Genomic DNA, 25,444 nt, shown 5'->3' with positions numbered 1-25,444 from the left:
AGTCCATCTCTCCCAATGGAAGGTTTGCTCAGCAGTGGAAAATTGGAGGTGGGAACTCATTAAATTGTAATTTCAGCAGTGCCATGAGTGTAATATTCCCGTAATAAAGAAATTAAGAAACACAACGAAGTTTCATAGAAATGTTAAGCACTATTAGCAAGAAGTCAGTGTATGGACTTCTCAGCCAAAGTGACCTCAAATCCATTAAAAACTAAACTCATGGCAATGAGAGATACAGGACATTACAGCACGTCCATTAGCAAGGGCCAGTGAACTGTGCTAAGTGGGCTGTCGAGCTTGCAATGAGCAAAATTCAATATCTGTCTATAACCTCATTTGAGTTCAGAGTTCTCCTGACCATTTCGGTCAAATCTGGCTTTTGGAGACCCTGTTCAGGCTTTTTCTGCTTCAGATTAAAACCTCCCTACTGATACTGGATGCCAGAAATAAAACATACAAAAACATTGTTTTGGTGATGGCCTATCTTGCTGCTGGCAAGATGTGCTGTTTTAACACCTGCTGCTGCTTCCCTTCAGGTGTCTATGAATAAGGCTGAGGATGTGTGAAGGAGGAGAAATCACAGAAATCATGCTCCTTACAGCTTTGTACTGAAATGATATTTACCTTTCAACTCTTGGTAAAACAAATAAAATAAAAACGAGGTCATTTCAGTCCTAGAATACTGATGATTAAAGGAAACCAGCCTTCACTGTGAAATAAATGTTGGAGTAGAAGAAGCAGGGAGGGAGTGTTGTCAGCCACGGACTCCAGCAAACTGAGCTGAAGTCAAAGAACTCTGTTGTGGCTGATCTCACTTTGCTGCCTGGAAATGCCAGCAGGGCTACCCTGCCAGAGCCCCCAGCTCCCTCTGCTCTTATCTTGTACACACCCTCAGGGTGGGAGGGTGAGGAGAAACCCCAGCACTGCAGACACGGAACTGAACTGAGAAACTGAGCGGCACCCTACTGGATTTATTAGAAGAGCAGTGTTTAACCTAAAGAAAACTCCCTGCACATGCAGAGATCCCCGTAAGGAGATTTCTTGCTGGTTCTCTTAAGTCTCTGAGATTTTGATCTCAGTTTCCCAAGGTGGGCTGTGGCTCACCTTTATGCATATCAAAACTGCCAGGCAGTGCAATTTTGGGTCATCACAGGACAGAGCTCTCACTCTAAGTCTGTTGCCAGGTTTTCCAAGCAGCAGCAAGCAGTTATCCAAAGCCATCAAAAGCCACAGATGTTTGCTGAACAACACCTTCTTTCTTGCTGCTTCAGTGGTGCTGGTTTATTTTGGTTTGGGTTTTGTTTTCATGGTAGTGAAATGAAATGAAGTGAAAAGACGTCCTTAATCCCTAACGCAAATTGGAGGACAAACATGTTTGTTCTTTGTAAACCCAAACAAGTTGGGATGACTGAAAAATTATTTTTTAAAAGCAGGTAAAACCTAAATGACTGAACAACACTCCTAAGAGAGTCACAAGTTGCAATTTGCCAGCTCATAAAACACAGTCTGAGAAAACACTCTTCTGCCAAGATCCAGCAAATTCCATGGCCTGATAAAATAGAGTCCTCAGACCCAGGAAATTCTTCTGTGCCAGTGGCAGCAAAAGAGAGATGCCAACAGCCCAAGAGTAGGAGTTCTGCCACTTAGGTGAGGAGGAACGAGAGGGTTCTGCTATGTTACATGTACTCAATGGAGAGTTTTTAATCCAAGAGTCCAGCCTAATGCTAAGCAAGCTTAATAGATCTTCACACTGGTTTAAATAGGAATGGGATTGGACTCCAAGCAGCCTGTGGGAGCACATGTGCTCACAACCACAGAGCAGGAGCTGGTGGTCTGCATTCCCACCATCAGGCGCTAAACATCCCCATATGCTATCTCCACCAGAAGTGTTAATCACCTTCAGAGTTCAACATTAACTCCTGATGCAGCCATAAATGAGTTCCCAGCAATAATCTGCTCTTCTTCTTCCCTTGTTTTTTTGGGTTTATTTTTTAATCTTGCTCTAATTATTAAGGAGCAAAACACTGATGAACAACACTGATTGCATATTCTAAGAAAAAAAAGTACCACCCTCCAGCTGCTCTGCTGGTGAATCCCTTTCTTGCTGCTTGTTGGGATTTACTTTCAGCCCTTTGCATCTGAAACTAATTACTGCAACACCATCCTCAATATTAATTCCCTTCTCCTCTCTGGAATCGGAAGCAATATGGTACATTCAAAGATAATTTTTCATCTCTCTTCCTAAAGGAAGGATCTCAGCTGTTCAATGAAGATAATGGCAAATGAGTCACCAATTTCAGAAGGTGAAACTTTCTGACACCCCTTTATCAGAAACCATTGTCTGAAATTTCAGCTGGTGATTTAGGAAACTTTTTTTATGTGAATGTCACCAAGACCTAGCAAAATCTGTCAGCTTTCTGTGTGATCCTAAAGACAAATTGCAGCAATATCTTGTCAACCAGCTCTGTTAAACTTACTTCACTGTGTACTCTCCTTGCACCTGTTTCCCTGTTAGCTTTTTTCTCAGAAAACATTTTGCCCAAGTTACTTCAGCAATCTGTGCTGGAATTTTCATATTTTTCTTCATTTTTAATGAAGTCCCTTTGTTTTCAGTGAGAAGAAGCACTTACTAAGTGACCAGAGTTTTTAGGAAGTAGCAATTATAGTGCTGCAGTGTTAAATAGAAACATTGTGCCATCAGGTCAGGTGAGATGCCCTGTCAGAGTTGGTTTCAAGAAGTAAAGCCAGCCCTTACCCCTCTCCAGAGTTTACTCTTGTTTCCCATCACCACATCATCCCCACTCCTGCATCTGTTTGGTCTCTGCAGTTTGATGTGGCTGCACCTCTGCCACACCTCAATGTCTCCCTGGTAAAGGTCCCAGCTCACAATTCAGCAAACAGCAAAGGTGCTGCTGCTCCCCTGCTCCCCTGGGCCAGGCACCTGAGGAGTGGCTTTGTAAGAGTGCCTTTAGTCCAAGAGATACTGCTACAGAAAATACGTACTTGTACATTTTCTGCTATTCAGTGGGACGCTGAAAATAAAAGGAAATGAAAAATCAGTAGCTCATTCAATTCAATGAGCAGACGCAACTTATGCCCTTCCACATAGACTTCTCTATACTAAATATTAATCATAGCAATTAGACTTTCTAGAAGACGACATTGTGCTTTCTCAAACTGATGCAGAACACTAAGACTCACTCCTTGAGTTCTGTGATGCCTGAACTATTGCATTGCTATGCATCACATTAGAAGAATTAAACAATTACAAGCTATACTGTTATGACCAAAATGACACAACTGAAGCAGTGTTCAGCTTCTCTGTGTGCTCTCTGAATACAATCTGAGCCTTTGTTCACAGCATTTACATCTTGACAATACACTATAAAGAAAGTTAGAAAAGAAGCAATATGATAAAACCAAACCCAGCTGAGGATCAGACCTCCCAAGCTATTTAGTGAAGGTGAGAATGAAAAGCTGTATGATTTCAATTAAACTCTCATCCAAGCAGTCTCAAGATCTACCTAGTCTGTATTTTTTAATCTATCAGGTTAAAATGAAGAACTGTTTGACCCCTGGCTTTTTCATCATATTGACTGAGAGCTTGCATTTGGCACTTGCCATTTGAAATGATGCAGCCAAGTTTTCACTGGATAAAACTGAAAAAAAAATGGAATGAAATAAACTTTCGTGTAAGTCCTGAAATAAAGGCTATTTGTGTAGGGTTTATTCAGGTTTGGTCCTGAACTGAAGCTTCAGTTAAACACACATCCTCTGTCCAGGCTAATTTAGATTGGATATTAAGAAGAAATTTCTCCACTGAAAGCATTGTCAAGCAGTGAAGAGGCTGCCCAGGGAAGTGGTTGAGTGACCACCCCTGGAGGTATGTAAAAGATGTGTAGAGATGGCACTCAGTGGCTTGGCAGTGCTGGGCTCATGGTTGGATTTGATGATCTTAGAAATCTTTTCCAACTTAAATGATTCTTTGATTCCATGATCTTGTGCCAGTGCTGCCACGTTCACTCCCTTGCATGGATAAGCCCTTATTAATGCCATGCACAGAAATGGAAAACAGCTCTATTTCTCCAAAGGCAACATCCCACTCTCTTTCTTGCCCCCTTCCTCATGTTTGTGGGCTGTCAGATGAGTCACTGGCTCTTTGAGATGACTCTGTTTCATTAGGAGCTGTAATTTCCCCCTGTGTAGCCCACTTGTGTTTTGAGGACTGTTTTCATGCCCACACTTTGGAACAGGAGAGCTGTGGAGCAAACAGCCCAGCTGAGAAAAAGCTTTGAGTGTGAGGATTAGAAGAAATTTGCAACGTTGTGTTTGTAGCATTTTGTACTCCATTGTTCCCAGAGATAATGCCTTCCCTTTTACTTGCAAGATCTTTGTGTTCCTCGCTACAATCAAGGAGAGGAAATCTGACTGTAAAACTCTTTGTTCTATATTATCATTTCATGTTGGTTTGGTGTGTTAATCAATGTGTCAGTAATGGCTGCAAAGAGAACTCATTCAATCCTCAAATGAAGAGAAATCTGAGCTTTCTAACACTGGCACATTTTCTGGTGGATAAGCTTTTTCACAGAGTAATTATTTCATTTTCCAGAAAGATTACTGATTACATCACATTGGAAAAAACTAGGAGAGGGGCCCTTTATCTTCCCCATGTTTCTGCAATTCTTGTACAAACTTATACTTGTTACCAGGAAAAATGACAAATTTGCCATCTGATCAAAATGTTAACAAGGTAAGTGTCAGTGAGATGGATCACTGACTGTCACTGCAAGCCAGAACATGAGGATACATTGATATTTCTCAATATATTCACTGCTTCCCCAATGTTCGCTAACAACATTTCTACTGCGAGTGTAATAAATCACACAGAAATAACAAGCTGCATAGGATCTCTAGGATATGATAGATTTGTCGTGATAGCTGCATCTGCAAGGTAGAAAACAATTGGTAATGATCTATAGAAAGACCTAATCAACTGTCATTTGCTATAATGTGGCAGACGAAGCAAAGATGTGAAATCCATAACACTTCTTTAGCCACTGCCCTCCCCATACACATACACACGTGTCAAGTGGGGAATAGTAAAAAGAATTAATGAGCTTTGGGGTCGCAGAAGTAGAAAAGAAAGTTAATAGCATGCCCTGGATGCAATCATTAAATTATACACTGCTGAACAAGGCAAGGGATAATCACAGAAGCTGCACAGTCCTATGACAGCAGCAAAGGCTTTTAGCAAGCCTGCACCTCCTCCTTTGCTTTATTTCTTTTACATCTATTTCATTATTTTAAAAAAGTACTTTACGTCAAAGTGGGGCTGGATAAGCAAAGGAAAAGCACATTTTAAGTTCACAAGGGCTGTCAGAGGACTGAAGTCTGTATGTGCCAAGGCTCCTGCAGCACAGGAGACCAAAATCAAATGTCTGTTTTGCACTGGGCTGTGCCAGGTCCCAAAGTGGCTGCTGAGGCTTTAGTGTTCCTTTGCCTGCCCCCATGGGGGAGGCAAACACACACCTCCCAGAGCACACATGCAAGATGAGCAGCTTCAGTTTTCTGAAACACAAAAGTCTAACACAGTTACCTTCCTGAGAGCTCAAGTGCTGCCTAGGGTTAAAGCCTAAAGTCATGAATATCCTCTCTGCATCACATCCTCCCATTGCCACCTGCCTACAATAACTCTCAGGTGAAGAACCAGCACTCAGCTAGAAACCCAGAAGCTTCCAAGGTTACATAAACTGTTCCATGGAGACTTTCCTTGCTGGTCACACCAGGAAAGGCTCTCTGGAGAACCAGGCAGTGTAGCACATGCAAGAGGAATCCTGGGTCTAAAATTTTCAAAATAAAATTTAATCCATTTTTATAAGGTTCAAATGAATATTTTCCCTTCTTTTCCCTTTTTTCCTTGTTTTTTTTTGTTGGATTTTTGTGTATTTTATTCCCCAGAAAGATTGGTAGAAGAAAAATGGGTGCTTTGTGCTACTTTGCTTACAAATCACATTTTGCTAAGTGAATGCATTTCTGAGAACACAGGAATTGCTGTGCTGCCTCAGCACAGCAGTGCTCTGCCCCAGCATCCTGCCTGGCAGCTGCTGCAGGAGAATGTGCAGGAAACCTCCTAGTGGGCAATTATAGGAAAACCTGTTCAGGTCCAAAATTTTCTTCAAGCCCCTCTATCAGTCAATAAAATTGGCACATCTTGAAACGTGGAGGTTTTTCTTTTTGCGAGCATTTGTTTCAAGTCCTTCCCAGTGTTTGGAACTTAGTATTTTTCCACATCAGAGAGCTTGCTAAAAGCTACATTTTCAAAAGTCCTTATCTTCCTGCCTGGCACTAAGCAAAGCTGGACAGATTTTGGAAAGGACTCAGCTCCTTGGTGAAATGGAACTGCTGGGTTCTTTTGCAAATCTGTCCTTAAAGGGTCACAACAGGAGCTGCTCTGTGTAGAGCAGTTTGAAAATCTGTCCTCAGTGGGAGGTGCTAAGCCTTCAGAAAGCTGGTGCTCAACACTTTTGATAATCTGGCCCCAAGTTAAGTATCAGGGGCCAAATTAAGTGATTTAGAAGCAGAAATACCCTACTGACTGCAGTGGAAATTTCCACTTGCCAATGAATGGCTCAATAGGATTCTGGAATAATAGAGCCATGAAAAGTGGATAATACAACAAATAAACATCAAAGGGTAAGACTTTCCTTTTCAATCATGTCTGCTTGTGCTCTGCATAAAAGGAATGAAATATTCTGACATGAAAGAAGGAGAAGGAATGGTTAACTGCACAGCCAAGCATTTCCTTTTGAGAACACACAGCATTTCTTAGAAACAGTGATTTCTTAGTATTCATATGACAGTTGGTAATGATATACATGTCTTACAAGATATATCAAGACACTAGTGGCACTTGAATTAATCTCCTGGATTAGTGTCCTCTTCCTGTCATAGAGTTATAGAATGGTTTGAATGGGAAGGGACCTTAAGAATTATCTAGTCCAACAACACTGTCATGGGCAGGGGCACCTTCCACTAGATGAGGTTGTTCCAAGCCTCATCCAATGTGGCTGTGAACAATTCCAGGGATGGAGACATGCATCAAAGAGAGAAGAGCCTTACATTTCTCCAGTTCTTTTCCACTCTAGGAGTGAAGCTTTGCCAGTCAAGCTATTTTGCTTAGGAACAAATGACTTGCCTCTCTCTCTCTTAGATATTTTCAACATTCAGCCACTTCCATCCATGATTTTGATCAAAAGTGAAGTTTTTGCACGCAACTATTCTATGAGTGCTTGTGGCATTTTTGACAAAGAATTTCAGGGGAACTTAGTGGTATTTTAAATGAACTTGGCCACCACAGAGCTTGAACCTCAGACAATTTCCCCACATACCCATGGCAATTTTGGCTGTCCTTACTAGCATAATTAAGACTTCCGTCCTTCAGTTCTGACAGAATATCCCGTTAATGAATGTTTCCTGCACGTTTAGAGGAGAAGGCTTGAGCATGAAGCTAAGGAGGATAATTATGTTGTGGGCTGGATGGAAGTACAAGATGTTTCCTTCATGGCTTCAGGTCTCCTCCAAAGCCCTGGACAGAATACTGGTATTTACAGCTCCCTCTAACACACTTGCAGGGGTACACAGGATTTTTGGGGCCATAGGAACGGCCTGCTCACAGAAGCTGAAGACATTATGTTAGAAGGACAGCAGGAAGGTATCAGGGTAGCTCATCAAGGAAGAAAATTTGGCACCAAACAGATTATCAAAGCAAGGTTATTTAGCAAGTGTTTACGTCAGCTTTCTGTTGCAGAAATTATTTGTCTTGGTGAAGCTATGAGGTAAGAAAAAAAAGATACTAAGACACGAAAGATACTGAGCACTCCTTCCCCCAAAGGGAGAGAGCAAGGCAGAGGATGAACATTTTCATTTCACCAGAGGAAATCTGTTTATCAAGATGTAATCTGTTAATAAATGCTGTTCCATGTAATTAAAAGAAAACAACAACAACAACAACAAAAGCCACTAAATGATTGTGGACCAGCAGGAAACAAGAAACTCTCCATGGAGAGTGGCAATTCAGAGAACACCCACCATGCGGCCCACCTTCCCTATTCCCCCTCTAGAAACAGACCCATTTTACACATGGTGATTACGGCACTAAAGCAAAAAGTATTAACATGATTCACATGTAGAAAACAAGGTTATTAGAAGTAGGGATCATTTCAGCATATTGTTCTCCCTAATAAGCATAGCAATGAGTAATTGAGTTTCAGGCAATCTCCAAGGTGGTGCTTTGTAGAGAAAACGGAACTTGGCATGATGTCTACTTTTCCTTTAATTACATTGCCCTAATGAGCAACTTTCTTTACTCTCGGCAAATTTATTTCTTGAGAAGGAGCAACAGTAATAAACACGTAAAAAGGATCACCAGGTAGCACCTGAGAAGAAACATCAGCAGCTTAAAATGACAAGAGATTGCTAAAAGTGGTGGAAAAACACCAGATTGTTCTCAGCTTCATTATGCTTATCACCCTTAAAAGCAAAGTAAAGGATGTCAGTGGAGCACATTATCTAACCTGGGAAGTGTCCTTGTTCTACTGTTATTTCCCTTTTGCACATGTTCCTGAGAAACAACCCAGAAACACAAAGTGCTGATACATCACTCCACAACTCCTCTGCCCATGCAGCAGCAGAGGGCAATTCTGCCTCATGCCCTTGTGCAAGATGAAAAGAGAAAATCACATGCCAATAACATCCTACTGAGTGTCAATATTGCCACTGCAACCTAATACAGAGGATAAAGGGCTGGCTTTTCCAAAGTCCTTAAGGTATTTAGGAATCTGACTCCTGTTGAAAGTCAATGGTTGTTTTGCTTATCTTTTTTGAGAAAACCACTTGAGAATCTGCTTATGGCAAAGGACTCCCTGAATCTGCCTTTCTGGAGACAAAAAGCTGGGGCATTTCATACATATGTTCATTCTTCTTCCTTTATCCCTAAGCATTTTCCAGGAGACACCATACCAGTGAAGATAGACCCCCTTTTCCACACCTGGGTGAACATGTCACCTCTTGTTAAAATTCCTGAAGTGTTCACCTTCAGAGAGCAGCAATTGCTGCTGCTCACAGACCTTGGCTGAATGAACCCAATGCACTGCCAGGTGACAATCTGACTTTTTAAATGCCAGTAGCATTATTCTTCAGGGAAAAAAAACCCAACAACAACAACAAAACAAAAACAAAAACACAAACAAACAAACAAACAAAACCAACCAAAAAACCCAAAACAAACAAAAAAACACCAAAAAAAAACCCCACCAAAAATGGAAGCAAAGTTCTTGAGAGTCATTTACTGTTTTCAGTGTTGCTCAAAGCTGGAAGGCACATCCTGGAATATCTACCAGCTGCTTTAAGACCACACTTTTCTAGAGGGAAGCAAGGGCTTTATGCACTGTGTTGCTCCACGGAGCTGTAGATGGGTGATCAATCCACCTTTTGCTTGCTCAGGGATCCATGGATGCATCTGCACTCAGCAGTTTCGCCCTGACTCACTCCAGTACTTCACAAGGTCCCTTCACCTCTCTGAATCAAAGCTGCAAGTACTGTTACTTAATGTACTCACAGAGGCAGGAGGAAACTTTATTCATATGCATAAAAAAATAAATATATATATATATACTCTGAGGTCTTCAAAAACAGGCTTTTCAGATGCAAAAGTGTGAAATGAAATTATCTTCAAATAGAAAATCTGAAAGTGCCAATGGCAGCAGACACTGAAGGCCTTAAATGCTTATGCAGTTTTATGTATTGTTATTTCTTCACTAAGCCTGCCAAGGAAATGGCAGGGGTATGGGAAGAAAGTATGTTAGCACTTATAGTCTACTCATAAATGCATTAAATGCAACTATTTTCCTGAGAAAAAAGCCAGGAAGAGAGCAGAGGCGCATCTCCTAGGGAGCTAATCTCAATTACTGCTCCCAATCATGCTCCAGTGGAAGAGAGCCCTGCATAGAGCCCATGCTGAACACGACCTGGCAGTTGTGTGCATTTGCCCCTTTAAAGACACTCATCTAATGAATGAGAATAGACTTTTTCCTTACAAAATGAAAGAAAAAGTGATTGTTCAAGGAAAAGATGAATTCTAACCCAGGCCTTCCATTAAAACTCTATTCATTACAATACCTTCCCGCCCCCACAGAGATTACAATCACCAGAAGCAAGATACCAGTACACAGAAGTAATTTACGTAGGCAAAAGGGAGACATAAAGGTTTAGCTGGATTTGCTTTTATGCTTACCACAAACTTATGATCAATTTTTGCAATTAAATGCAGGAAGGGATTCTTTGGCATCCTCATACACAATGCTGCAGCTATCCAGGCAAAGAGGGACAAAGGCTCCCTTACTTCCGTGTTTCCTGGTTTTTTGGAATACCTGTTTTTGGATAGCTATAATTAGGCTGTAACTCAGCCAAGCAGGGTTTTGAAGTCTTCTTTTCCTTGGAGCAGTAAATGCCACTGCTCGATGTGGGCACCAGTTGTCACTTTCTCCAATTTGCAGGATGCAAAAGCTGAAATGGGAAAAATGCTGCACTGCGCTACTTGAAACCCTTTCAGGGGCTCCTTACAGAACAGGGAGGCACAGGCAGCCAAAAAGAACTGTGAGCTCACTTTGCTAGCTGCAACTCTTAGTTGTCAGAAAGATAAAAGTTTCCTGCACATGCAAAATAGCAGCATGAGCTGTTTTTGAAAACAGATCATACATTTCTGGTAATTAACTGAATTTTGGAGATGTTTCATTTCTGCCCCCAAGGAAATGCTGTTCGCTCCTCTCTTCTGAGCATCCTGTGTGTTTTAAAACACACACTTAATTCCACAGAGAGTATTCCATCAGGGATATCAGTATGTTGAAACTCTCTGAGGAGATATCACCCAGTCTGCAGCCACAGTTCTTTGCTCCCCCAGCCCTGGCAGGTACCTGTGGTTCAAAGCTGGGCATTTGGTCACCGTGGTCTGCTCTTGGCTCTGCTGGACCCCACCTGCCCCTACAGCACCAGAGAAACACTGAGCAGGGCTACAAACACTGTCTAATAAATTTGAGGGCTGGAGAACAGTAGGAGAGAGGGGAGCAGATTCTCACATCATCAGGAGGGAAATAGGCTTTTAAAAAGCCAGTTGTGTCTGTGCACAACAATGAAGCTTTATGTCTATATAAACTGACAAGTCAAATTGTCCTCCTGGGCCCAATTCTCAACATCAGTGCCATTTGAGGCAATGGCTGCCTCCTGCCTCTGCAGCAGAATGGCTCTGTCTGCCAGCAAGGGCAGGCAAGATGATTAAAATAAGCATTAACAGAATGGTTGGTGATTAGCTTCTCCCTCTCTTTTTTTTTTTTTTTTTTTCTCTTCACTTTCTCTTTTTTTTACATATAGTTTGGGCCCGCCAAAGATTGCTAAGGCCTATTCCCCATTAGCAGTGTACTTAACAAGTGTAAATTTAAAGTATTCATTTTCTTAAGGCCAAAGATTAAAGCAATTGAGGAAAACTGCTGCAACCTAGCACCAAAGTCAATCTTTAATATGGCAAAGAAACAATGATGCTTAATAAAATAGCATGGTGTTTAAATAAAATGGTGCTTAAACAAAACCAAATTGTGCACAATTATGCTAACACTGTTAAACTAAATTCTTACCCTGCTGCAATGTATTATTAAAATTTCCTTTATGAAACTGAAATAACACTTTCTTTGCCCCTAGTATGGCAACAGGTCTGTGGTTATTTTGAATTGCTTTCCTGACAAAACCATTCCAACAAAAGGTAACACCTACTCTCATTCTATACTCATTTTACCATCAGCTTCTCTTCTTGTATGGCTTTAATCCCTTACCAGGTCTGCACTGGATTTCAGTGTGATTTGGTTTGTTTTTACCAACTGCCTGCTCAAATATCCTGAATCTTAAAGAGAACAGGGCAGTATTTCATCTGAAGTTCAAGGCAGCGTTTTAATTCAGTAAAGAAGAATCTCTTGAGAAAATGGCATCTCCCTGAGAGGTTGGTTTGCTTCCCATATCACCAGATCCAAAAAAGCTGAGTACCTAGGATGCTAATGGGGCATGCTCTCCCCACCAGCACGAATTCAACTTGCACTGCCTCAAAGGATAAGCAGAGATCTGAAGACAGTTTTACCTCAGGACAGGGAACACACAGGAAGCATCTGAGCAAGTCCAAGCACTGACAGCATGAACAGGCCTCAGAGACCAAGTTCACTTTAATCTTCTTATCAGCGAGTTGTCCTTGGTTGGAGGCTCTTGTCACAAAGTGACTTGCCAATGAAGTACCATCAAGGACATGAAAGAGCAAATACTCCATCAGCTGAACACAACAAACATCCTACACAAGGAGTCAAGAGATCCTTTGCAACGGTCACAAAAATTTGCATCTGCTGTGTTATAGATAAAATGTAAGTGGTTCCTGGCAGCCAATATCTTTTAACCTGGGAGGACAATAATTGTAAAATCCCTGAGGCAGGAAAGGGTAAGAAGCATCAAAAGCAGTGATGGAATGCAGAGAGACAGCCAGAGTAGAGGGCAATGAGGCTTATCCATGGTATGTAAAATGCCAAATGTACATTGCCTTCCAGACAAAGCCTAGGTGTAAAGGGCATGTGTTTGATCATGAGGGATGGCTGCCCTGATGGGAAACCTTCAACCACTTCTAATTCCTTTCTATAGCTGAGCTGTTTCCATTTCTCTAGATCCTGTGGAAGATATCACAATGAATGAAATGGCTCTTAATCAGATCAGATTATGATATCCTGCTATCTTAAAGTAAGTGCAGCAGCACAGACAGCATAGAGGAAGGTCTCAGAGATTTCAGGTGTCAAATTAAGAAACACCTCACCGTGTTGGAAAGGACAGAAAATACCACAAACAGTGGGGAGATAAATGTGACCATAGGACAGCTCCCAGTACTGCTACTGGGCCTTACTGACAAATTTGTCAGCTTTGCCTCATGTAGGCATGGAATAAGCTTGCAGGGCATGCTAGCATTATCCAGGGGGTTTCCAATCCTAATCAAACAAAATATTATGGTCCAGAAAATAAATTATCCTTAAAAAAAAAATTTGTTTGATGGGAAAACCCCATTGTTTCAGGTTAACTAAAAATGATATTCTGTCTATCCATCTACAACATCAAACCATAATTTAATTTTTGGCACAGTTCTAGGTTCTACTGCAATACTCTCAGCTGGAAATATTCACACACAGTTCATATTCCTTGCCCTGCTGGAGTCACTAAAATATCAAAAGACTCAGGAAGCAACTGGGAAAGGCTCATACCCCTTGGCTAGGAGAACCTCCTCTGATGCTTGCAGTCAGAAAAAGCAACATTAGCAAGACCAGGGTAAAATCTGAAGCCTACTGGGAAGAATTTATTTGCTGCTGCATCAGGAGATCAGGAAATAAACTCGTACTTGGGAAAACCAGAGCTTTAAAAATCATCCCACAAAACTACTTAGATTCTGTGCTGCTTCTGTCCTTTTCTATGGGTTTAACCATGCGGGATGCAGAGAGAGCAGGGTCTGGCCCCAAGAGAGTTCAGACGCAGCAGACTGATCTCCCAGCAGGCTACAATATGTTCCCAGAAGGTACAATATCATTCCGAGGCCAAGGAACAGCCTATTAGCTCTGCATGCCATTAATTTTCATGAATAGTTCAATCTGATGCTCACAGGAGCTGTTGGGCATGTTTCCACTTTGTCTCACAGGACCTGGATGAGGGCTTATTTATCTTTTTACTTCACACCTTACCTTTAAGCCCAAGGAGCTGAGTGCAGCTGTGCAGGTTTCCAGCCCTCTGCCAGGCTCTGTGCCCAGCAGCAGGCAGGACACTGTCTGCAGGTCGGAGTGATGGCATGTCACGCTCAAAGCCATTCAGGGAGAATTAAACTTCAGGCTTGTTTGACTTAACTTCTGAATTTACCACAGTTCCCCTGTTTTGCCAGCCTGAAGAAACAGCCCAGCAGGTTCTTGACTCATATGCCAAAATGCCTCCTTCATCCTTCCTGGAACTGGAAATGATTACTAATAGGTATTCTTGCTGCAGTGATTTAACATAATGTGCTGAATGAGATCACTAAGTCAAAGTATCTTTTCCTAAGTGACTCTCTCGGTGCTTGCCTGAATGCCAGAGGGGAAGGAGAATAGCATGAAGTGAATTCTTTCGCTGGCTTTTTACAAAATCTCATAAATTACTGAAGAACTCGCAGCAGGAAGTTTCACTCAGGTTCATTACAAGGGATCCATGATGCAGGTCTGGCAGGCAGAGGAGGATGGGGACACAGGGGTTTGGATTAACCTCTCTCTCACGCTTTCCCTTTTCCAGTGCCCTCCAGCCTAGGCTGGGAGCTGCAGACAGGCAGTGAAATGAGGTGGGCATGAGAGCAAGGCTGGTGAGGGGCTGGGAACTCTTTGCCCTGGGTGCACAGCCCTGGATGTGCGTTGCTGTGGCAGCTGCATCTGTTACAGGAGGCTTCAGGCACCAAGTGAAACACAGAATCTGGGGAGGAACAGGAGTGTGCACCACAAAACTCACCTCAGCATGCCAGGGATGCTCAGCGTTTCACCGGGAGGCCAGGCTGCCCTTACCCATCCAAATCTGTCAGCCTCAAAATTAACTTATTGAGGTCAGCACTCCCAACAGGAGTGTGGAGTTTTGATTGAGTCTTCCTTTCTGAGAAAGCCCCATCGTCTCTGGCCCAGTACAGCTATTACCTGCCACCCTAAAGGATGATGAATGTTATTTATATTGCAGTAATGGCTAACCACTCAGTGGAGACCAGGGACAGGCTGTGCTGTGGACTTTTCAAACACCCACTGAATGAGAGCTGCCCACAGACGCCTGGAAGTGCTGAGACTTTTCAGGATAATGTTCCTGAATGTCTTGGACATGACGACCTCCAACAACAGCAGTACTTGTGCTGAGTGCAACAACACAGGGGGCTGTTCTACAGTAAAGATGTTCATTCATGCCAAATTCTTTTCAGTCACTGCGACATGCCCTTAAAACAGCAGCTCATCTAGAGCTCATCTATTTCAAAGCAAATAACTACATGAGAAGAGGCTTTTAAGTTCCTTGATTAATAAATGTGGAATACAATCTCTTTCAAACCAAATAGAAAACACAGAGGTATAAAGAGTTTTTCTAATGACAAGTTTTCCTAATATTTAGCTGCTATTGTTCTGGTGTCCAAGAAATAAAGTGAATCAATGAATAAGAACTTCTCAAGATGAAGATGAGAAAAGTATTCCAGCAATAGTAAAAGATGAAGGGCCTGATCCTATAAAAAACCCTGTAAGACCAATATAACTTGGGCATGTGCACACTTGCAGGATTAGACTTCAAATAATTGCAGAGAAATGTAAGAACTGATAAACTATAGCTTTAGCTTTCCACTACAGTGAGCCCAGTAAGCGGATAGGTAACACTTCTCAGGAAATATCCTTCCAAGAAATAGCCCTGCAAAGATGCAGAGAAAACGTATCTAAAATATTAAATGCAGATTTTTTTTTTATTAGTGATTCTCTTTGTATCTTGGAAAAATCACACAGTGACCTCTTTCATATGCACTGAAGTAAAAAATTCTGAAATATTAAGTGACGCATTCTACCAAGGAATGCCTTAGAGAAGGTGCTGTGAAATAAGTGTCAGCCCCTCTTTTATTCCTTCTACAATTAATTTTCCACTGCTACGGTTCTAAAAATATATCCAGAAATCAGCAGACATTTGTGTCCATCAGATAGCTGATTAAAATACAAGTGCTAAGAAGCACCTTACCTTTAATTTTACTCTTTACACTTAAAAGCTGCTTTAGACAGGGCTGTGTCAGAGCTTCATAGCCAGAAGCCTGAAGATCTCAGAGCCCAGTAAACAGACTACCTAATATGCTTTCTTCTGCCTTTTCCCTCAGATGAGTGGTCACTCCAAAACTGAACGGGAGGAATTAAGCACACAGTGAGAGACTGCAAGTACTTTCTGGCTGTCTCAACTCTACAAGTCTCCTAAGAGGACTGATGTCTCAGCATCTGGGCATTCATTTCACTGTCAGACACTAAGAGCAGTGGGATTTATCAGCAATCTGCTGAGCATACACAGATGACAACTGCAGAGCTTGGAGAGCTCAAAGGCACTTACAGATAGAAAGGAGTTTGCAAAAGACACGTTGAGCCAGAGCTGAGACCCGGAGTCTGTGAAAATTGCTCCCAATTGCTGTTAAACTTGTAGCTGTGGTAGTTAAACCAGGCACTGCAATATGCACAATTTACCCTAGGTGTGCTTTACAATTGCACAGACTGAGCGAGGCTGATCAGCCTCCATGTCACGTTTTACAAGGAAAAGGCCGTTGGGATGATTTTGGAAGGTGGTCTTTGCTGCCTAAACCACAACTCCATCTATCACTCAAATACATGGAAATGAAGTGTCATTTACAAACAGGTTTTGGATTTTTAAGGTACAAATTTCATGAAAGATAGATTTAAAGCTCTCTCCAGCACCCACATCTCACCTAATGGTACTTTATGCCTTGTCAATTTCCAGCCTGTTGCCCCACCATGATCTACATATTTTCCTAAATCTTTTCAAGTATCTTCTTGTCAAAAGGATATGACTTGCTGACATTACACAGAGATGCATTATATCAAAATGTTTTTGCTGTACTGACATAAGCTCCAAATTCTTTCCAAAGTCAGCTGTATTTTCAATAATTTGTCCATTTTTATTTTTCAAAGTAGCTTTATTCACTTATGATAGAAAATTGCTTTAGTCCCTCCATCCTCAATCCAGTGACAGAACTCAGCACCAAACTTTTTATGACAGCAAATGTATTTTTGTTTCCCTCATATCCTAAAAAAAATTAAACATTTCTTCAGCTACAGTCTGTACAAAAGTGCGTTAGCTCTGTGGTGTTCAAGAATAGCTAGTTAGACTCTGAGGCTATACATTCTTCTGCTAAAAGATCCATTATCACATCTATGTCTAAATATTTATGCCTCCTGTTTTCTAAAAGCAACACCTACAATTGCTGTAATTGGAAATGATAAAATAAAAAAGAAATTCTTCCCCAAATTGCCACCCTTCTGCATCTAACAACACTAAATATATAGTCTAGTTCATTAGAGCTTTGCCTGTTTAGTTATAACAAGGGAGAAATAATTGTGGTAGAAAAGAAGCAAATGGAATTTTAAATATGACAGAAATGGAAAGAGATTTGATGGGTTGATGCAGCATCCGAAACCCCTTAACACATGTGAAAAGATCACAGAACTATACAATCTTTGGGTGGAAAATGCCTGTAAGATCACTGAATCCAGCCATTAACCCAACACTGCCAAGCCAGCACTTGGTTAGTCCCAACACTCAGGGACTAACCCACATCCCTGAGACCCCCATCTCTAAATACCTCCAGGGATGGTGACTCCACCACTTCTCTGAACAGCCTTTTCCAGTGCTGACAACCCTTTTGGTGTTAACTTTTGTCTCATTCAACTGCTTTTAACCACCACACCAGTAAAGACTGTCATAATTTATTTCCATTGGATCTCCTTGCTCAGCAGTCTCTTTAAGGCTTTACCCTTATTAGTGGGGTTTTCAGGCACTACACTTCATATAACTTGTCAGCAATATCCTTTCTTCTCCATTTTTGCATATTTAAGTAATTGAAAAACTTTAAAACACACCACCATTTTTTTGTAAGTGGGGACTTGTCATCATGCAGATATCACAAAGGAAAAATACAAAAGCAGAAAATGCCATGATGTCTCGTTCAAGCAGATGGTATTGCAGTAGCACTGAACAAGTTTATATTAATTACTTTCAGAAAGAGAATGAGATGTCATATTTCAGATAGAGGATTCTACCAAACCCACGAAGAACAAGCCGTAAATTTAACAATAGTGAGATTTTTTCCTAGAACCATTGTGACAGCTGTCAAACTGGGGAAAACTTTTTGTTAATGCCAGTACAATTGTTCATTTAAACAAAAGCCAGTGATTCAGTCACAGTGGAACAGCTCATGAGCCGAGCTCTGCTGCACAGTCTGCACACATGCAGATATTCCATCTATATGCAGAGCTGCTCTTTAATTTCCATCTTTGGGGCTACAATGTGATTTGTCCAGAGCTGAGCAGAGCCCTACAAAAATCAGGCCAGAAGGCAATTTGTGATTGAGTTGTAACAAGCTGCCTGTGTTTTCTCTGGTTGGAAGGGGGAGGTTTGGCACCCCAGGCAAGCAGCAGGCCTGGAACACCCTCCCTGCATGCCAGGCTGACCAACCATGTGGTCACCCATCTTCCCTGTGCCCTCAAAATAAGAAAACAGAACTATTTGTAGAGATGCACCCTGTGTGCAGTGACAGAATGAAGTACCAAAGGTGTCAACTGTATCCTCCCTCAGAGAGGAGCTCACAAGGAGATCCCAGTATAGATCTTGGTGCTGTAACAAGATCTTTGCAAGAATAAAAATGCAGAGATCCCATCCCTCCACCCATGGGAGGGCCTGGACAATTATGGCAATTTACTAACAGTTAAACCAACTCTGAAGAAGAAATGGAGTGTAACTCTTACCTCCTCATAGACATCATCATTCCTGCTGAAGTCTCCAGCCCTCCTTGGCAGCACATGGACATGAACATGCTGAAAACGTGAAACAAAATAATGGTGATTATCAAGTTCATGACTTTCTTTTCTGAACTGTCAGCATTATTCTCAACACACACAAGTAACCGTGCCCAGGCTCCCACAGCATTATATTCAGAGGAAAATACATTAACCTGTTCCATAACTGTATCTCAACTCTTTGGAGAATATAAAAGATGAAAAACATGAGAGAGCAGCCCTGGTGTATTATATGAGCTTCAGAGTGAAATGCCTGGAAGTTTAGGGGCTCTGTGGAATTATTCATAGTTGTCAGTCAGAGACATATTTAGCCACAGCTTTGAAATAACAATGTCCCTTGGAGCTGAGTGCTGTGTCTTTGGAATAGACGGGAAGAGGAAGGTGCTGGGGTGGGATGTGGTGCAGAGCAGCCTGGGCTCAGGGCCCCTGTCTGGGGACACAGGAGCTGCTGCCACACCACGGACAGCACGTGGGTAGAAAGGCTGACAGAAGAATGACTCTCACAAGGTTAAAAAGACTTCAATGTTTCCTTTCCTCCCTGGAGGCTGCAGCCCGAATACAACAAACTGAACCTGCGGGGACACAGGACCCGTGCTGGGGACACACCTGCAGGGACAGAGTGCCAGGTGGCCCAAAACCTGTGAGGCACAAGGACTATGAGCTCAGTTTGGCAGAGCCCAAAGCGTGTCCCTCCCCTGGCACAGGACCATTGCCCACGGGGTAACAGAGCTGAGGACTGAGCTGCACAGGCAGCTTTGGGTTACCCAGCTTGGCAAGGCGGGGGATGGTGATGTGTTTTCATCGAAAGTGCTGAAGTGATCTGGGGAAAACAAACAAAACTATGGGCAAGAACACAAATGTATGACTTGGCACCTTAATGTTGTGTTATTACTATTAACTTTTTTCCCCCTGACACTTTCTTCATACCATAAAGGAAGGGTAATACAAGATCCTCAAGACCCAAACTCTACAGGGAAAAATACTTTTCTGCAGTAAGTTCAGCTACTAACAACATTGCAAAGCATTCTTTTCTCTTTTTCCCTTTGTCTTACACTCTTCAGTAAAGAAAAACAACAACTGAGAATAATTCTTCAGAGAAAAAACACCCCAGCACCTCAGTGAGGAAAGGCAGCAAATAATCTGAGTGATAGATCACATTTATGCATCTTCAGATCTTTTTAGACGGTACATAAATCCTTAAGAAAAAAAAAAAAAAAGATTCTATCAGAAACAGCACCAAATGGTTTGCATGGAATTTGATAGCTTGCACCTGATTCAATTTGATGAGGTAGGAATCAGCTGAAACTCCTGCACCTCATCAAAACATTCTCAAAACATGGTTTAAGTCTATAATGAAATATGAAATCAAAAAAGGTTTTCTTAGACTATTTGTAAGAAAATTCATACACACCTATATTGTGTTAGCTTCTATCCATAATAACATTTGCTCAGTGAATAAAATGAAAACACAAGGATGTTTCACTTAATGAAATATTTCCAATACCACACTGGTTTTTTTCTCAGCTTTATCCTAGAGAAACCAAACATGTGATTTCTTATCATTATCCACAGCTTTCAGTGTATTCAGACTAGAGACAAGGGTGAATCTTGAGGGTCAGAAACTGTGTTTTTGAGTAATATATCAGTGATAGTGTTCTGATAGTGTATTATACTAATATATCATAAGAGTGAAAGTGCTCCTGTGATGTATTAGTGCAATGTATCATCTGAACATCACTGCTCGGATGATGTATTGCTCAAAATCACAAAGCAACTTTAAAGATGGTCTTCAGTAGCCCTAGGCCTGAAATTTTGCTTTTGGACAGACTTTCAAGAAAAATAAAAGTGTAGATTAAAGTTTGCAGGGATACTGTAAAATTCTACTACTGTCTCACACCTGTTGTTCTCATTAGATTTTTAAATTTATTCATAAGAACAGAGTCAGTTCATCTGCCAGTCAGCTTCCTTCTCTTCTGCTACAAGGAATGATAGTTTTGCTACAAGTTGCAATTTGCAGGGATTTCTCTTGACGATATATATAAAATCTAATATCAGCTATCAACAACCATGTTCCCCAGAAGTGTAGCCACCTTTAAGCTCAATTTTTATCTCTGGTGCAGAATGCTCCAGGATGCACTCAGGAGAAGATCTGTATACCCGTGACAGACGATCTGGAATATCAGAAAACACACAGGGATGTAGTCCAAAGCTCAGTGCAGAGATGCTGCACTGCAGATGCACAGACCAGCACAGCAGGTAATGAATGAGCCTAATGTGATCTTCTACCCAAAATGGGCTCTTAGGATCAGCATTTAAAAAAAAAAAAAAAAAAAAAAAAAAAAAAAAGACGATGAAGTGTTTATGACAGCATATGGGCCACTTGGCAACTTGGCATCAGTGGGGACGTTCTCAGGGGTTAGTCACCTTTACTACATGCATTATGTTCTCACACACTGCCAGGCTGCATAGCAGAATCCATCAACTGTATCACAAAACAAATGAATATTCCCAAGGTTTGGGGTAACAACAATCGATTTAAAAGAGACTAATATTTTCTAGTCATCGTTTTTTTGTTGGTTTTGTGTTTTTTTTTTGTTTTTTTTTTTTTTTTTAATTCAGTGTATGGAAAAGAAATAAATACCTGGCTTCTCCTCAGAGTTTGTAAAACAGAAACAAAGAGGATCAGCCACAGTGTCTAATGTATTTCCCTTCTCTTCAGTTTTACCAAGAAACACAGTGCAGAGCTGTGGCCACCATGTAGTCAGAGACACTGAAAAGAGAGATTTTACACCTTCTCTAATCTGCCTTTCAGCCTCTGGCCTTCTCAACTCAGAGTGCCTGATACTTTGATTCATTAAGAGATCTTTAATTGATCATTTTTACTCCTTAGTACTATTTGTTACTGCTAAAGCCTCAATGCACCAAGGCACTTAAGCACCAGCTCAATTTCCAACCTGTGAATTGGTTCAGGGGGAATATTCACGTCCTGGATGTTTTGTTTATGTCTCAGTGTTTTGTATCCACTGCTAGCTACAGGGAGGTCTCCCTAAATGGCAGTAGCAAAAATAACTTCAAGGTGCCCACAAATTAAAGTTGTTTCCTTCCATTTGTTTTCCAAGCAAAACAAAAAAACCCACACATCCCAAAAAAACCATTTGCAATTGCCTGAGATATGTCAGATGCAAACAAAATACTGGGATGATTTTTTAAAATTATTATTATTTTAACCAAACAAATAGATTAAGGCAAATCTTCCATCAAAACACTGCTTAAACAGAAAACATCTAAACATTGACCAAAATTGTCAAAATAAAGCATTTCAATTTCTTTTCCCCAGTTATTGTGGGGACACTCATGCCTGGTGGGTGGCAGACAGCCCCATCACATTCCAGGCTGTATTCAATCACTCTTGATGGTATTTCATTTTTTTGCTAAAAAATTGCTTTCCCCTCATTTTGCATTATTTTGATTAATAAGCAAGGAAAGCAACACACAACAGCCAAGACATTTACATTAATGGACCAATCAATATCACCCACATCAGGCTGGGAAAATGCAGGCACACGCTTGCATTGCTTAGCTCCATTCCCTGTTCTTCAGGCACTGATGGAGGCAGCAGGACACTGACACGCTGGGTGTGACAACAGTGACAACGTGAGGGTACAGCAGAAGCCCCCAGGTGGGGGGCACTGAGTGAGTTAAAGATGCCTAAGCCCTGCTAGCTGCTTCCGATACTGAGGGCAAGATTTCCAGTCAGGGATATCTACAACGGCAGTAGCTGGAAGGAGGCTGTGGAAGCTGGATTTTATAGGATCTTCAAAATTAAAATTATTCGACTGACAGTTTTCTAGGGTAGGGACTGCAGCTCCCTCTGCTTCGCACTGTAAATAAAACCTGAGTTTGAGAAACTCCTAATGGTGAGAATTATCAGATGATGCAAAATCGCTTGTAAGAAAACTTTTTTCAAGACCTTTATACCCAGAATGACGAGAGCATTAGGAAATGTACTGCAAGGAACAAATCTGTAGTGCCACAGGGAACTAATGAGCCAGAGCCCGGGAGTGATGCCTCTGGCCTCCCAGTGCAGCAAGAGGATGCTCTGATGAGCTCCATGGCATTCCAGTCAGGACTGTGGGAGCACTGGGCTGCTCACGGGCACTCTGGAGCACGCTCATCCCACCACTGCCAAAATTCAGCTGCATCACAGGCATTTGTGGGATTACACTACTAAAGTTTCTCTCCAGTGAACCGGGGCTGCAAAATGCCCAGAAAGGCTCAGCCAAAACACCTGCAGCATGTTTTGCTGGAGAAACAAGCATTCAGGTCAGGTGAGTTTTACTTCAGCACTCAAGGCCGTGCAGAAAGCAATGTTCCTGCCTATGGCTGATTTTATATACTGAATTATGGTCAAATAACCAACGTGTCACCATTGCACTGGATTTAAAATGAAAATACTAGACAAAAATAGACACTGAAAGAGATTTTCCAGGTAGACCAGAATAGTGAAGAGCAGATGACCCCGCCACACACCACTGGGGAGGACATGGGCGTTGCCTGCAATAATTCGTGGACATTATATTGTGTTCACTCAGCTGCTGTGCTGGTTAGCAGAGCAACAAAGCTCAGCTTCCAGTTGAAAGGGAGATAACAGTCTGTACATGAGCTGCTCAGCACCCAGGATCTATTAGCAATAAGTGTTCTTACAGATGAATACATAAAAGCTGGGAAAGGGTCACACAACCCTGAGGACAGGGAGCTGCCAAAACGTTGGCAGAGGAAGAGCTGTTCCCCCTACATCTGCAAAAGCAGAACATGGCTGAGCTGTGCCTTCATGCAGCAAAACCAGATGCCTTTCAGCAGCTTAACCCTTTCCCTTGCTAGTGTTCGTTCTTTCTGCAGTCAAAGCTCGGCAGTTGTGGGTGTCCATGGTCTGGTGGTGCAGCAGGACAGGAAAAGCCATGATCTGCTGTGGTTCTGGTCAGGCAGGAGGAAGGGCAGCAAGGGAATCAGCAGCTCCAGGCAGCAGGACCAGCTGGCCAGGAGACACTCACCAGCCAGTTCTCTGGGAAAAGGGATGGTGGTTTTCAGACAAGACCTCACTTGCTGCAAAGTGCCCTGTCCATTACAGAGACAGTGGCTTCCTATGGGAGGCTGTGATAATGCTTCTTCTAAACTACCAGATTAACTGTGGAAATTCCAAAATAATAACCATTCTCTGAGTAAGACTGTTAGTGGGCAATAAAGAAAATCAACCATAATACAGAGATAGCCACATGAAAAATAGGGCAATTTTGTCCTCTCTGTAAACTGGGCTTCCATGGAGCCCTTGTTTGCTATTCTTGATTAAGTGCTCAATTGTCCCTGCTGCAAAGTTCCTCCATGGAAAGCCCTGCCTGTATATCCACAGCTCATTAGCAGAAAGCACTCCCTCTGCTGCCCCTGAAAACCCAGTGTGTCACCAGCCACAGGCACACCCGGTCCAATTGCTCTTTCTAGGCACTGAAAGCCCATTTCCAGGGCCCTTGACCCGCAAGTCCAGGCAAAGACATCTTCCTGGGAAAACGATTTCTGTTCAGTGAGTATTTATGAGTTCCTGATGTTTTTCCAAGTCCTGAATTGGTTTGAGATGAAGAAACAAGTCTAAATTTTTTTTTTAAAAGTCCTGTCCAATATTAGGAAAAGAGCTTTGGACAATTAAAACACACAATTTTCACAGCCTTCAAAATTATTGCTGGCATTAGTACTGGTTTTTTCTCTCCCATATCAGGAGTTATAAATTAGTCAAAGACAGATCACTTTAAAGGAGCTCATTTTTAAAAAATAATAAAACATGACAGGAAACTGCATGAAACCATTCCTTTCCTATCAAACTGCCCCATTTCTAGGAATCAGCACTTTCTTTTCCAGCTTTACTAAAGCCTTGTGCACGAGGCAGCACAGATGCAGGCCCTTGGTGTCTCCCCAGCTGGCAGCTCTGCTGTGCTGGGAGTGAGGATTGCTCCAAACCCAGGGAGGCTGCGTGGCCTGACACACTCTTGTAGCACCTTTGGCCCTGGTTTATTAAAACACAAAACTGAGGTTTGCTTTTCCGCTATCGTGAGGAGCATAAGGATGTGATAGAGATGGAAAGGAGTGGCACAGACGGCCAGGCTCGAGAGCAGGATGTGCAGGGAAACAGATTGATGCTTGCAAGGGAAGGACAGGGAAATCCATGTCTGTCTCAGAAAGCCCAGGGCAGCAGCAGAGGAAATAGCAGAGGCAGATACGAGCATGGACTAGGAGAGCCACTGAAAAACAGGGAAGGTTGAAACCATTGATAGAATGAAGGCAGTGGTCAAAAATTTTGTGAATCAAAAAGCTGCAGTGTGAGGGTCCTTTGACATTTGTGTAAATCTGCACAAATCACACTGTGCTGTATGCACACCCTGAGAAGGGAAAATAAAGCTTTGCAATGATCCCTACCAACACTTATGCCATGGATTTGCCTCTGGAAGAGTAAGTATCAAGCTACTTGCTCAGTACAGAAAACACGTACTTTGGAAAGCCACGAAATGAAGAGAATTTACAGATATCAGGTATCAGAAACCAGACCAAGTGGAGGACTTGCAGCAGAGTACATCTTTAAACATGTAGATTCAGAAATGTGCAGATTCAGCATTCTCAATAAATAATGCATATGTCAACTGCTATGAAGTTTAAAGAAATGAGCTATGGGTGAGCTAGGAAAGGGGTGTAGACCTCATGAAAGCCAGCACAGAAATATTTTTAACCCACTTGATATC

At 41.9% G+C, this 25,444-nt stretch overlaps 1 protein-coding gene across 2 annotated transcripts in view; it reads right to left on the bottom strand.

Annotated features, from left to right (window-relative positions):
* The window catches only part of FHIT (fragile histidine triad diadenosine triphosphatase), a 402,269-nt gene that overhangs the window by 67,134 nt on the left and 309,691 nt on the right, over positions 1-25,444 (bottom strand). For both annotated transcript variants that reach the window (XM_066326516.1, XM_066326517.1), the window contains exon 4: positions 18,612-18,680. In XM_066326516.1, the coding sequence (XP_066182613.1) occupies positions 18,612-18,680 (69 nt within the window). The remainder of the gene's footprint in view (positions 1-18,611; positions 18,681-25,444) is intronic.

This window comes from Sylvia atricapilla, chromosome 11 (assembly GCF_009819655.1).
Source record: "Sylvia atricapilla isolate bSylAtr1 chromosome 11, bSylAtr1.pri, whole genome shotgun sequence".
Taxonomy (NCBI): domain Eukaryota; kingdom Metazoa; phylum Chordata; class Aves; order Passeriformes; family Sylviidae; genus Sylvia; species Sylvia atricapilla.
This window is presented reverse-complemented; position numbering and strand designations above follow the sequence as displayed.